The following is a 15,529-nucleotide window of genomic DNA, read 5'->3' as shown; positions in this document are numbered from 1 at the left end:
GCAAATGTCACTACTGGCCAATCAGAATCAAGCATTCCAAGCATAAGATACCTAATTCTATTATTTATCTCTTTATTATGATTGTGGCATCACAATAATTTTGCTTACAGAACAGTGATCATAACTAGGGCTGTCAAAAGATTAATCACGATTAATCGCATACAAAATAAAAGTTTGCACAGTGTGTAATTATTTTGTATATATAAATACACACACATGCATATGTATCTAACAAACATTTACATGTATATAAATATTTATTTAGATTTTAATATATTTTATATTATATATAAATAAAAAATATATACATAAACATCATTTTTCTTAAATGGATATTACATGTGTGTATTTATATATAGATGATAATTAGCCTACACACAATACACACACAAATATATTAAAGGCAAACAAACTTTTATTTTGTATGCGATTAATCCCGATTAATCTTTTGACAGCCCTAATCATAACATCACACTTGTTGTGTTCACAACTATAAAAAACACTAAACGTTATTTACCTCTGATAAAAAAACATTTACATGTAATCATTTAGAAGATGCTTTTTATCAAAGCTACTTACAAATTATGAAAAGTACAAGCAATTTATCCTACAAAAGGCAACAATATTCACAAGTATCAAGAGTAAGCTGGGGCTATAAGAGTGCAGATGATATAATGAGTCTGATAAGTGTCAAAGTTTATTTGTAGTTTAAGTGTTGACAGAAAACACGTGCGGCTTTGGCTGTTTCTTCACAGATGGGATGGTCTCAGAAGATCAAGGTTAGAAGATCATTTCACCACAGATCAACAGAGAAATTTCTAGAAATCCACTTTGTACCTTGTTGTCATGGAACCAGCAGATGCTGTTTGCTCACTGATCATAGAGGTTGGGAGGGAAAATAAAATCTGTACTTATACAAAACTGTAGAGCTAGATAATAATGAATTGATGCTTGTATTTCCTTTTGTTTCTTTCCCATTCAAATAATGCTGGACATTTTCACACAAACAATAATTGCCTCACAGCATGCCTGTGCCACCCGTATTGTGTTCAATTTTCTGGATGACTGACAAATACAGCTGGCTGGCTTTTGTTTAACCTGTCGGTTTCTTCCACCTTCCCTCAAGTCAGCAACATTTACACATTCGCTTTAAATTCAAAAATTGCTTAAGGATAGAGGGCTGTAAATCATTTTGAAAGAGTGAATGGTTTGAATCTGGATGTGAGTGATGAGTACAAGGAGACATGGTGTAGGTGGACGACATCAGTCCAACATTATCCTGAAGTACCTCTTAAAGGCTGAGCCTCACCACACACCATCAATTTGGCTTAACAAGTAATGTCTATTGACAGAAGTGTAATTGATCCTAATGTTCTGGAAGGTTGGCTTTAACAGCATGTCAAACATTTAACCATGATTCATTCACACAGAAGCGTATTTATTCCTACCCATTCATTTCCGGATTCATTGAGCACTATCTGTCAAACCTTGTGCATCCCTCCTGTTGTACAGATTTTGATCTTTTTGTTCTTAATGTCTTTTTAAAGTCAGCATTTTACTTTCTTAAAGGGATAGCTCACCATTATTTACTCACTCTCAAGAGTTTTGTCATTTTGTTTGGAATAATATTCAAAAATAATTCCTTAAAAGCAAGACCAAGAATGTGCATTAGGGAAGTAAAGCGAGTATGATATTTAATATTAACTTAATATTTTCTCTGTTCACTACAGGATAATATAAATGTTGATGAAGCTGCCCGATTCTTGGTGGAGAACATTCTTCTAACTGACAGAGGCCTTCCATATGAGGAGAACAATGGTGACAAAATAAAACTGGACCAACACACTGTGCCTGCTGAAAGCAAGTCAGGCTGTTGCTAATGCGGATGCACTTGCCAGTCTCATTATACCCACAGTGGAAGCAGGAGGTCAGGGAACGATGCCCCCACCCTACACTACCACCCCACCGTGCATCCCACAAGAGAAAACCTCTGACATGGGTCACATAGTGTACATAACAAGAGGCTAACTCTTCTCAGTTTTGTCCACCTAAGGAAAAGACCTCAGTGCCAAATGACAGATTATTTGTAGGAAACATCTTTCTTATGGCTTTTAATAACCAGTTTATATGTGTCATTCTTGGTCTGTGACAGTTTTGTACCATGAAATGTGGTATGTAGTGTTTTTTTAATGTAAAGCAAATTATTTGCTTGCATGAATGTTTTTAAGATTGCATATAGTGAAAGAAGCTTAATAAATGTCAAAGCAGGCAAATACTGGTATAAGTATTTGCCTGGAAATATATTAAACTATTACAAAAGGTAAGCAGTTTAAAAAGAATAGTTACCCCTAAAATGACAATTCTGTTATTATTTATTTACTTTCCTATCTTTCTAAGTGTAGACTTAGTAAATATTACTAATAGCTAAGTGTCTTAGAAAATTATAGACTCAGAAAAAAGTGCACAAGAACTTATAATTACTTGTTTATGGTGCTTTTCTGACCTGTTTTAGAGATTGACAACTTCTGGTCCCATCCACATATAGGATTTTTGCTAACTACACGTTGTTAATAAGAAAGGTCCAATTAAAGAAGGCAGAGTAAATAATGACAGAACTTTCATTTTACATGGAGCATCTCTGTTTTCTAAGGTATGACTCTCTTAGTGGGAATATCTTTCCCACATTTAGCAGGAAAAGGTTCTCAGGATGTCAATTTATAGCAAAATAGTACATATAGTACCAAGGCATAGTAAATATAAACTGTGGCTGTCAGAAGAATCTGTGTCATCATCAATCGTTATGCTTCACATATAAAATTATCTTATGCAAATAAAAATGTCAAAAAGAATGAATAGTCCTCTATCATGAGCCTATGTTTACTCCAGGAGTATGTCTATCTCTAGCTCACGTTATGTTCAAATTTGTTGATTTGTTTTATTTGGTACTGAATGAGGGATGGGGCACCTGTTTTGGTCATGCCTTTATACTGCAATTAATAGAGGCAAATATGCCTTTGTTTCTTAACAGTGAGAATAAAACTTTTTAAACTGAAGTTGTTCAGAGGTTTTCTGTATTTTCTTGTAAGCTGATGGTTCTGTGAATACACATTTTTTTATTACTGGTCCTGTGCTAAAATTGTAAAATGTGCAGTATGTAGTTAAAGTCTGTAATTGGTGATGTTTGGAGTTTATAAGAGGTTTAGGAGAATTCACTGGTGAAGCAAATTAACCATGGTTTAATTGTAATGAAAGTGTAGTAACCATGTTATAAAAATTAACCATGGTTAAACTATAGTAACCATAGTTTTTGATTTTATTAATTGGGTTTTATTATTAGTAACCACAAATTTACCTTATAGCCTCAAAACAGGAACCATAGTTTAATATTTTTTAAAATATGATTATGGTTATTACCTATGGGATGTATTTGGTGGATTGATGAATGAAACTACAGTGTATAGTGTTTTGAATCTTACCATAGTAAATTACCACGGTAGCTATTTAACTTTATTAGTTTATACATTTACATTGATTATTACAGGATACTAAAGCATAGGCTCATCTAACATCGTGTATCAATTAATACAGTTTACCACAGTTACTACAGATTTTTTTATGTGGGGCTATTTTGTTACCACTTTTTCACATATACATATCATGGTTAAATACAGCTATTTTAGTTAGGCTGTGTGGTACATTTGTGGTTTAACTACAGTACGTTACATAGGTAAACTAGAGCAGCTGTAGTAAAAATCTTTACTTTCTTAGCGATTAGTCATTTATGGCGGAGCAAATAAGGACATGAGAAACATTTGATGTCCTTGCAGCTATTTTTTATTTTGCATAGTCTTTAGACGTACATTTGAAAAACACTCAAGTTATAGCTGGAGTTCATTGGCGTGATGTGCTAATAAAGCCCAGTGAGCTCGAGCTGTCGGCAATCCCCAGCGATCCTGTCGCCTGGCAACAAGCAAACTTTTCCTTCAGTCTCAGAGCCTGTGTTTACCATGAGCTTCTCCGCTTTAGACAGCCAAGTGTTTCTTCAAACTATGAACTTTTAGCTTAGAAACAGGCCCAACACACAACTGCAATGTCGAAAACATCCAAGAAAAAAGCGTCGTCAACGAGCCTCGTCGCTTCTTCGCCAGGACAATCTCCCAAAAAAGAGTAAGATCCGTGCAGATTCATCCTATAATCTCGCCGCGAAATATTTCTATATTGTAGATAAATGACAAACAATAAAACTAACAGCACATAGTCGTGTTTATGTTGTGTTTTTCCCCCGTCTGAAAAGATTGTAGGTCGTTATTTAACATACATTTTGCCTACATTTGTGTTTGGGCAGTTGGTTTACGTACAATTTGGGTGCCCATCACTTTGGGCCCATTGTATTAACAACATTATTTATCTACTATTAACAAAGCAAAATCGCATTTTCATTGAGTTTTGGAGGTCACACAGAGGTTACATAGATATATCATTAACGTAATGTTGTTTATGTAATCTTTTATATGAAGCCAGCAAAATCATTTAAAGAGCATTTAAAGGGGACATTCACAATACTTTTTTAAGAATAAATAAATTTAGGTGTCTCCAGAGTACGTATGTGAAGTTTTAGCTCAAAATACCATATAGATAATTTATTATAGCATGTTAAAATTGCCACTTTGTAGGTGTGAGCAAAAATGTGCTGTTTTTGGGTGTGTCCTTTTAAATGCAAATGAGCTGATATCTGTACTAAATGGCAGGGTTGTGGTTGGATAGTGCAGATTAAGGGGCGGTATTATTCCCTTCTGACATCACAAGGGGAGCCAAATTTTAATTATCTATTTTTTCACATGGTTGCGGAGAATGGTTTACCAAACCTAAGTAACTGGGTTGATCTTTTTCACATTTTTTAGATTAATAGAAGCACTGGGGATCCAATTATAGCACTTAAACATGGAAAAAGTCAGATTTTCAAGGCAGAGTGCACGTTTTCGGAAAAAACGCTTTGAAAAAGGGATTCGGGCCGCCGACTACCAAAACACACTTTTAGCCAATCAGCAGTAAGGTGCGTGTCTACTAAACGACATCGTTGCCTGGCTTGCGTATGTGTGGGGCGGGTCTATCAAAAGAGGGTCCAGATTTTATTGGGGTATAGGGGCATGTTTGTTTAGGTGATTTCAAATGTCAACATTGAATTTCAGAGATCATGGACCCTGCCTTTAAGTAATACAGATGGGTTAATAAATGTCTTCTGAAGCTAAATTGTGTATTTATAAGAGAAAACATATTTAGCAATTGAGTATATTTTGTCATTGATATGTCATGTATATACACTAAAACATAAATATCAGCTTGGTAAACTTGAATATAGTGGCACATCGATAATACCGGTTCTAGTGTGCCTCATGAAAAACGCATATAACAACAAGATATGCAAGAACCAATGAGATTCAATGTTATCTACGTAACAGTGACAGCAATGTGACAGCATTTTAATGCAACGTGACAGCATTTTAAATTCATATAAAAAATGTATTTGTGTTCAATTGAAGCAAGAAAGTCATATGAAATGGCATGTGAGTGAATAAATTATGAGAGGATTTGCATAGTTTGGTGAACTATTCCTTTAAGAAAGACCAGTTTCTTTCTTATGATGATTGGCATATTATGCATATGAAAATGCTGTATCTGCAAGAACTCAATAAATGCAGTCATCACTTTAAAGGGGCCATGAATTTGTCGATTTTATTGTTTTACTGTTGTCTGAGGTCTACTTATGATGTTCGCGTGGTTTTTACGTTCAAAAACATCAAAAGCCATAAGTAATATGCTATTAACATGGATTAGTGTCTCTCTGGAGAAATGTTTCGTTTGAAGGGGCGAGCCGCATTGAAGACCTGGACGTAAACGCCCACTGCTATGATTGGACAGGTTTATTCTCCGTCATTACATGTGGGGAAATGTTTTAAAAACATTAATGTGTAAAAATAGCAGCCGAACACATATATTTGAGCCACAAAAGATTCTGTGTGCTAAAGATGATATACATAAATGACAATACGTATAGTAAAGTAGAAACAAACTTTAAACTCGACGTGACTAAATTACCGTATACAACACAGTAAGCGCGCATTAGAATCTAAACCGCGGCTGATAAGTCCTTATTAATAACTTTGTGTATTTCTATTGTGCTTGTGAGGTTGCTCTTACATGTACGTAACGTTACATACCACAGTTACATGATAAAAAAGCTTTGTTGATTGTTGGACCTTTCAAACGCAACTTTCCTAAATTACAGTATACAACACAGTAAACGGGCATCAGAATCTAAATTGCGGCTGGTAAGTCCTTACTTATCACTAACTTTGTATATTTCTTCCGTTATATTACAGTCGTATTGTTAAGTGTTGCACCGGCTTTATTAATCGTTTAATGTTTTTAGTAAATTAAAACAGTCAAACATACGTGTTTAGACACGGATGTTACAACAGGACATTTTTTACAAAGCAATAGTGAAACGCAGTAACGTTATCTTAAATCAAGTAAAAAATGTTTTACTTACTGTGTATACTGCTGTTGCCAAAAACTGTTATATTTCAGTAGCACGGACGTTTTCAGTTTTGAAACTTGCAGGATGTTCATTTAAGTATGATGACCTCTTATATAACAGATTATCAAGTTAAAATTGAGTATTTGATTCACCGCTCCTTTAAATATCAAGCATATGCTTTAAAGTCATGCACTGTCTGTAGCGCTTCTTCAGCAGTGGTCAGTTCATCAGAAGGCCCTGGAGAACCACAGAGGAGCCACCTGCCTCTCTGGCCAGAGTGGAATGACACTGAGGTTAATGCTGAGAAATGGGATGCGGTGAAAGCTTCTAAGGACAGCAAGGTTAGTATCAATGAATTAAAAGTTATCAGATAGTCAATATCTTTGTCCTAACTGAACTCCCAACTGAATAAATTTTAGGACAATGTTAGATTTATTTGAGCAAACAGCTGAGCGGTGACATTACGATTGATGTGTCGGATTACTTGGCAACACGTGTTTTTCCATTTGAACCAAAACTGTACTGAGCCTTTTTATGTTTCAACATTGTCAGAACCTCTTTGATGATCCAGAGGGTAAAGTTGAACTTCCAGCCTCTTTGAGAGTTCACACCTGGAAACGTCCTTCAGAATACATAGTTAATAAGGTAAGAGTAGAAGTGTCACTAACATACTATCAGCACCTAAACGCATTCTACATGTAATACTGTATAATTTTACTGTCACGACTTGACCATAGACTGTATAAAACAATGTATTGTAGTATCCGTGAGGTCACCCATAGGTTTCTGAAGAGCATTTTTGAAACCCAAATTGGGCAGAGCTGGCCATTGGCATCTTGACAGTGCGTTACAGTGCATCACTCTCGGATAAGCCCGGAAATGGGCAAAGAGGCGGAACTTATGTGGAGCTGAGGTGCCCGGTTGCTGAAATCACGCCCACCTAGATCAACGGTAGTGACAGCAGTGAAAATCCAACCTGTCACTCAAGTGGCCACGCCCTTCATTATGCAGTACTTTAAAATCCCTGTGAACCGAAAGTCGCAATCGACTTTTCTTACTTCAGAGTGAAACAGAATATCACACAAGGACAATTGTGGGCCTGGCTTGTGTTTTCCACTGTGAATTGATTGGAAAAAAGAATGCTTCTGCTCAAGCAGACTAGCTGACGTAATCACAGAATGATCGCCACAAGAGGGTGGATGTTCACTTTATAATAAACACTGTAATTTTCCATTAAAAATAAGAATTGTCAGTTTTGATTTCATGGGGACTTAACCAAACAACATACATTAAAGGGATAGTTCGTCCAAAAATGATAATAAACCCATGATTTACTCATCCCGAAGCCGTCCGGGATGCTTGTGTCCGTCGTTTTTCAGACAGACACATTTTCAGTTATATCTTCCAGCTGCTAAACAGTAAAGTTACGGGGTTATTTTCTTTTATAAAGTTTTAAATGTGGATATTTCTACAACAAAACGGCAAGGATTACCCTCAGAAGGCCTTTGTTTATCATCGTGGAGCCGTTTGGATTTATTTTGTGAAGTATGGATGCAAATGTTTTGGACTTGAAGGGCGTGGACCTCGTAACTTTACATTTGATTAACTGAAAGATCTAAAACATTTTCTAAAATAACTCAAAAAATGTGTTCGTCTGAAAAATGATGGACATATGCATCTCGGACGGCTTAGGGGTGAGTAAATCATGGGTTTATATATCATTTTTGGCTGAACTAAACCTTTAAAAGCATATATGACCATTTAGTGTTGACCCTGCTCTTTGTTTTAGAAAATGTTCTGTCCTCTGTGATTCGCCTAACTGAAAAAAAAAATCTGTTTATGGGTTTCAGGCTTTTAATTGAATAACCTCATGCTCAGCTCAATATTTGTTCTGCCATTTCGATAATTTTGGACATCCAGCACAAGTCATGGGATTATAATAAAAGTCACAACAAACAGCAAAATCACAAGGCAGGGTCAGAAAGTAATCAGAGCTTGGAAAAAAATTCCCTGAAATAGAAAATATCAATACTAAATATTTAATACGAAACGTTTTCATTATTTAATATTTGAAAATCGAATTTAGTGGTATAACACTGCGCCTTAATAAAAAATATTTGTACTTTATTTTTTGAAGCTAGCCACTACCTAGTGAGGACAATTATATTATACCAGTTGTATCTTAGGTGTTTAATTTGCAGAATTAAAGGTCACCTGTTTTTTATCCATTGCAACAACTGTGGAAAATATGATAGTTGCGATTCCTGTAAGTCGAATGTATGTTTTTTTTTTATTACTTTTTTAATAAAAAATGCTCCAGAAGATCGGAGGGTCTATGATGATGTAGTTATAGTACATAATTCTAGTATATAAAAACATTGTACAGTGTTTTAGTATATACTTATAAAGTTGACATTGTGCTCAAGATATACAGTAGACAATAGACATAATTTATTGTTCCCCTTTCGTGCTTCAAGAGATTTGCCTTCATATAGTGAGTTTAGTTCCAGCTCTGCCTGTAACGTTCACATAACTTAGACTTTGATTTATTGGTTCAGTTGTGTTTAATTGAAGTTGAAACCAAACTCAGGAACGTACTTCCGCAGGAACAGGAATTGCTTCTGACATAATGTATGTCCTGTCCTTAAAACAGACTCCTGTTGTTGTGGATAATGAAGTTGCTTTTGACCTTACCTCTGCAAATGAACATTTACTTTCAAGTGAGGTGAGTCCATAAATCATTTCACATGCTCTATACTACTGTTATAGCAAAGAATGATAAGCTTATAGTTGGCATTAACTTACACTAGGTCACACCTTGTTTTTCTTTTCACCCACATGGCGATATCTCAGCTGATGCGATGGATCATTAGTGAGATTTACATTTTGTGGAAAGTCTGCAATACAGGAGAGGGAAAGCCTGTCTCTGCGGAAACCGTTTCCAACACTTGGAGACCCTGGGAACACATTTACTCCTTATGTAAAGCAGGAAAGGGCCATATACCCCTCTACAATGCCTATGGGAAGTATGTTGTTAAACTCTACTGGATGGTAAGTCCACAATACAGTATTGGATGCCCTCTGACAGTGCTTCCCAATCCTTGTGCTCGGGGACCCCGTCCCGGAATGTTTCAGATGTCTCCTTATTCACCACACCTGATTCAACTTATCAGCTTGTTAGGGAGACATGTTTACCATTTTGGAAGGAGGCTGATATTTGAGTCAGGTGTTTTAAATAAGGAGACATATAAAAAATGTTCTGGGAGTGGGTCCTTGAGGGCCAGGATTGGGAGGCACTGCCCTATGGGATTTTCAACACGACTAATGTAATAACCTGTTTATCTGTACTTGGCAAGGTATGTATGTAGTGTATTTAAAGAGCAACTATGGTCCGATTCACGATTTTACATTTCCTTGGGTGTGTAAGTGTGTTTTAGTACGTTAACGATATGCCAAAGATACATACCCCAAAGTAAACGATGATGCGAGTTATTGTCTCCAACGTAAATCTCTTTTCTTGGACTACAACAAACACACACATTGTATGCAACATTGTAGGAATGTGTTTTTAACCATAAACTACGCAAACACATTGTATTATACCAAATGCACAAAATAACGTTTTTTAGCAATGAAATACATGCATTTTAATAAGTGATAGGTAACTACAGTGTCTATGAGTATTATTAGATAATGTTGATTCATAATAACAGACAATTACATGTTTGGAAATATGGCCCAGACACCCTTACTTGGTTATGGCATAAAAATGTACACAGAATTATTGACCACTCGAGACCACTCAACACCTAATGTAGAAAACTGTATGTTCCCATTCTACTACTGAAGGGACACTGTGTCCTTTAGGCAGTGATTAAGTGAGAACACAACACTTATCAGTGAGCTAGCTGAGAGAGGCAGCGGAGCCTTGACAGGCAGACTGGTCTATCCTCTGGGCACCAGAAACAGAAAGCAATTATTTACCGTAACAGTTCATTGTACTAAATGAGCAAACACTGACCTGCACAGTGGTAACAGTGATTTGTTAGACTCGTGATGCCGAAGCATAATACAGAAACACACTCGCGAGCAAAAGGGTATTTTAGATAAAGCCCACGAGCTTGTCGGTTGTTAGAACAATGAATTGTTCTCTATAGAGCTTTTCAGTCATGATGTCGATTTGTAGGCCAACCAGAAAGGTTAATTTGCTTTGGGTTGGTTTAGGAATTTCCTCAGGGTTTTAAGCAGTTTTCGATTTTTTGGTAAATTACTTGAATAGACTTATGTTTTGTTCTTTTCTCATGTTAATCTTGAGTACCTACTGTAAAGAGTAGTATTGCATCCTTCATATCTCCGAAGAGTCTTTAGTTCTATAAAAGACAGATCAGCTGTACTGCTGCTTTCCCGTAAAAAACGAGCCCATGGAGACGTACCGCGGGCGGGGCGAAACACAAGCAAGCAACACACACAAAACATTACCCCACTATCTCTGGACAACTTATGATTCCCTACATGTTCATGTGGTTTACATTATATGCACTTACGCAACGATTGCCAACAAAACATAGAGATTTGATGCAGTTTTACTTACCGCCAGTGACTCATGACCCATTTGGGACCGCCCCATTTCAATGAAATCCAGCTTTAAACAAACACATTTGCACAACTCCACTGCTACCCCAGATAAACAAACTATATCCATTGTTTCCATAATGCTCAGTTCATTGGGAAGCTGAACAAGCTCAAATTTTCCTCACAAACAAAAACACACTTATCTGGTGACAATGATTTCGTGTCAGCTCTTGGGTGGTGTGTGTGTGCGCTATTCCATGTGTCCATATAAGGACTTCCACTGTACCTCTAGCGTTGAAATTGCCCATTAAAGAAATAAAGCAAAATTGTTTAGTATTAATCTCTCATGTAAAAAAAACTGTCTGAAATTTATAGGAACCCTGATGAAGTGCATTCGGCACATAAATACTCTGTCATACATGTTTAGCATGAGGAATCCAACTTTTAAAGGGCGTTTTGCAGGTAAAATTTTTCAACGAATTTGTGCAATTTGCTTGTTGATAATAAACATTTAAACTGTTATCCATTGTATTTTATGTTGTTGGGTATCACAAAACCCGAAAAAGTATGAAAAAGTACAGCGGTTTGCAATGATTCTCCTTTCCCCCACAACGCACTGTATGACGTCACGCTGGGGAGAGAATTTACCAAAGCCGCCTTGAGAGCATTGAGAATGACTATAGAAAGACGAGTAAAGTACAGTTCTGATAGCGCAGATTTTAGATAGATAGATAGATAGATAGATAGATAGATAGATAGATAGATAGATAGATAGATAGATAGATAGATAGACAGATAGACAGATAGATAGATAGATAGACAGATAGACAGATAGATAGACAGACAGATGGATAGGCTAGTATAGAGAGATAGGCAGACAGCCAGATAGCATAACGTTAGCATATCTTCGTGTAGAAAGTAAACAAACAATTAACATACTCGTGCATGCTGGCTTGAGGGGGTCCATGATCCTGCCTGAAATGGGTGTAACTTTATGCGATCTTCAGCACAAACGGTTTTGGCAGCATGTCTCTAATCCTTGAAGGTGAGTGAAGCACGTCACGTCTGTTCGCGGGTACCAGCGACCCAAACGCACTCACTTTCTTACAGCCAGTAGCGGAATGGCAATCGGGAGAGTCAGGACTTTCCCGGTGGGCCGATCTGATAATAGTTATACATTTCGAGTTATATTAGCAACACCGTCTGGCGGCGTGATGTGTGGCCGGTTCCCGCAGCCCGCTGGTCAAACTGTGCAGGCAGCCTCTCTGCTCAACAAAGTATATAAAAGTGCTCAACCTGTTCGGCAGGTCCAAACATGTACAGGATTTATAAAAATACGGTGATCAATGAGCGGTTCCTCCTCAAATGGTATAGCCTGTCGTGATGTAAAAAGCCGCCGAACGCCTGTTTATTACAGTATGTATGCGGTCGGATCCGAGTGTGCTGCTGCAGCTGCTGCATAAAATGATCGTGTGATTCGTTATAATCGCATAAACAATATAACAAAGCATCCTTTTATTTCACAAAACAATATATTTGAGATATTATTTGATAGACTAGTAAGTGTGGATTAAGGATGTTTAAAAATCTCTGTCTAGCCTGGTGGTCAGGACATGAATGGATCAAATCAGCAGATTTGCGAAGTTTTATTTATCTCCACATATATCATAAATAATAATTTGCATGGTACCTTGGCAGTATAACACATTATATATTTCCTACGATGTATATATGATTTCCAAATTATATACGTAAGTATTAAACAGCAATAAATGTCTCATCTATCTCTATGGCTCTGGCTGAGGCTTTCTCCACTTCTCCCCAACATGACGTCATCACAGAATTGCGTAAAAAAATACCAAAAACGTAAAAAAGTGGTCTTTAAGACCATTTTTGAGACATTTTAAAAATATACACATATCTTGAGTGATTTATGTACCCATTAATCGACAGTGGTGGTTAACCTGCAACACACACTTTAAACAATGTTAAAGGGATAGTCCACCCAAAAATGAAAATTCTGTCATCATTTACTCACCCTTATGTTGTTACAAACCTGTATAAATTTCTCTATTGTGGAGCCCATTCACTTTCATAGTAGGAAAAAAAGAATGTTGCACAATTCATATTATGGGTATAACTGTCTTTATGTTGTAGAGGAATAGATTAAAGTTTCTAATAATGCTTAGCAAGACATTTACGTTTTGATAAATTGGAAACCACAATTTAAAGAACACCTATTTTCCAATTTTTGATTTTACATTTCCTTTGGTGTGTAAGTGTGTTTTAGTACATGTTAATGATATGCAAAAGGGACATAGCCTACCCCGAAGTAAACAATGACGCACTTTTTAAATCGATGAGTTTTGTACAAAACCAATGCGTTTGAGGAAGGCAGGATATCTGGGGCTACAAAAATGTGAGATATGTGGAAAATAATGTGTTTTTTAACCATAAACCACACAAACACTTTATTTTATACCAAATACACAAAATAACGCTGTTTTTAGCAATTAAATAAGTGCACTTTAAAATAATATTGCCTAATATGAGAAGGGGTCTTTGTGAGCCTGTATGGTAACACCCTTTTGCAAAAGGTTATTTTTAGTGAAAGAAAGATCTACAGACTATTAATGGTGAGAAAGAAATTGTTCTGTCAAGAACCTTTAACTGCATGGTTCTTTGGGAAACCAAAAATGATTCTTCCTGCGAATAACCCTTCTTAGCATCTTTATTTTCAGGATTGTAGAACTAGAATCTGATCAGCACTGCAGCCCAATATTTTTGCACACATTAGATTAAGTAGGCATTAGCAGAGCTGTAATGTGGTGAGTTATTTTGCTGCCCACTGATCTGCTCAGCTCACTCTGTTAATACAGGTCTATTAGATTTACGTGCTTAGCACTGCATTCTTTACACTGCTCATTTTACTGTGTTTAAAATACACATCTATGGTCTGTGGACGTTTAAGTCTTATCAGATTCTTCAGTTTTATTTGTATTATGAGTGTGATTTTGTATTTACAGCCATTTCTTGTAAAATGCCACATTTTACCGTAATTCAGTTCAATTTAAAGTGTATTAATGGTATTAAACAAATGCTAAAATGTATTAACTAATGTGTTTTTTACCTGATTTATCTTTTTCTAGGGATGTTGGAGGAAGATTACTGTTGATGACCTGTTACCATTTGACAAGGACAACAATCTTCTACTTCCTGCTACTCTTAACCAATCAGAGCTTTGGCCCATACTGTTGGCTAAAGGCATACTGAAGGTGGCCAGTACTGAGTAAGTATTATCTGTCAACATTGTGACACTTAAAATAAGAAATAGGATAGGAAATTAGAAATCTGTTTACGTTTGTTAATTATATGACCCTGTTTGTGAAATCCAGGCCTTTAAAGGTATAGCGGAGTTTTTCCCGAACTTTTGAAAAGAACCACCCCTCCACTTTTTAAAAAAAATGCACATGCGCAACACTCTACCTGCTCCCGAGAGGGAAGGCCTATTAACCTGTGCACGAGAGAGCATGCACGAGCCTAGTTCTTTACAAGTTGCGGTTGGCATGTTTACCATGTCTGCATGGTTCGTGACTTGTACCAGGGCTAGCATCACTAATCATAGCTTACATTAACTTTTACTAGCAGTGATTTTTTTAATGTATTTTTTTGGCCATTTTTGAGTTGAGGAGAGGACAGGAAAGTACAGGGAGGAGAGAGGGGTATGGGATAGGCAAATGACCACCAGCTGGGAATCAAACTCGGGTCGCTGAAAGTGCGAAAGCACCACATGCCGGAGCACTGCCCACTACACCATCGGCTCTGACACTAGCAGTGATTTTAAATGGATTTCTCCAAATAGCATGCCAAACTTAACCTGTTGAGTAGAAACTCTGCGACTGAGGCATCAGTGGGAAACCCAACCTTTGTGAAATATTCTCCCAAAAACACTCTGGTCTTGTTTCTTCCTTCAGAGGCATTTTTCTTCTTATCATACAAGTAAACACTTTTTCTCTTGCAAACCTTCAGACATTTTGAAAAAATATGGTGAGAATGGAAGCTTCAATGAATGGCTGAAGCCGTAGCCCAACACACATAGACACCTCAAAGTGCGCATGCGCAGAAAGCGAACCTAGAGACGAGAACATACGACAGCCTTACGTAAACATATCATCAGAATGATTGACAACTGGTATGACCAATAGTCTTGATGATCCACCCGGGTCATTTTGCACGATGTCTGATGTGCAAGACTTAGGCTGGACCATGTTTTTTGAGAACTGATGCTTTTAGGGCTGAGGCATGATGCCGTTATAGCTGATGCCTAAGTACTGATGCTGAAGTCTGAGGATGTCCTAAAATGTACACCGTATTTTTGCTTGTGTGTGGTACTTTAAAATGGCAATGATAATGATCGAA

The 15,529-nt window shown here is 36.8% G+C and overlaps 2 protein-coding genes across 6 annotated transcripts in view; both read left to right on the top strand.

Moving 5' to 3' along the window:
- Positions 1–3,053, top strand: part of rab32a (RAB32a, member RAS oncogene family) — a 33,441-nt gene extending 30,388 nt beyond the window's left edge. The window contains exon 3 of the mRNA XM_055187085.2: positions 1,731–3,053. Coding sequence (XP_055043060.2) covers positions 1,731–1,880 — 150 coding nt within the window. The 3' untranslated portion in view covers positions 1,881–3,053. The remainder of the gene's footprint in view (positions 1–1,730) is intronic.
- Positions 3,054–3,813: 760 nt separating this feature from the next.
- The window catches only part of adgb (androglobin), a 52,147-nt gene continuing 40,431 nt past the window's right edge, over positions 3,814–15,529 (top strand). The window contains exons 1-6 of one of the 5 annotated variants that reach the window (XM_055186559.2): positions 3,814–4,167; positions 6,741–6,879; positions 7,091–7,183; positions 9,192–9,263; positions 9,392–9,589; positions 14,260–14,399. In XM_055186559.2, the coding sequence (XP_055042534.2) occupies positions 4,091–4,167; positions 6,741–6,879; positions 7,091–7,183; positions 9,192–9,263; positions 9,392–9,589; positions 14,260–14,399 (719 nt within the window). In that variant the 5' untranslated portion in view covers positions 3,814–4,090. The remainder of the gene's footprint in view (positions 4,168–6,740; positions 6,880–7,090; positions 7,184–9,191; positions 9,264–9,391; positions 9,590–14,259; positions 14,400–15,529) is intronic. The other 4 variants (XM_055186555.2, XM_055186556.2, XM_055186557.2 and 1 more) reach the window with 4 other exon arrangements.

Source organism: Misgurnus anguillicaudatus, chromosome 18 (assembly GCF_027580225.2).
Source record: "Misgurnus anguillicaudatus chromosome 18, ASM2758022v2, whole genome shotgun sequence".
Lineage (NCBI taxonomy): Eukaryota > Metazoa > Chordata > Actinopteri > Cypriniformes > Cobitidae > Misgurnus > Misgurnus anguillicaudatus.
The sequence above is the reverse complement of the archived record's forward strand: the minus strand, read 5'-3'. Positions and strand labels throughout refer to the sequence as shown.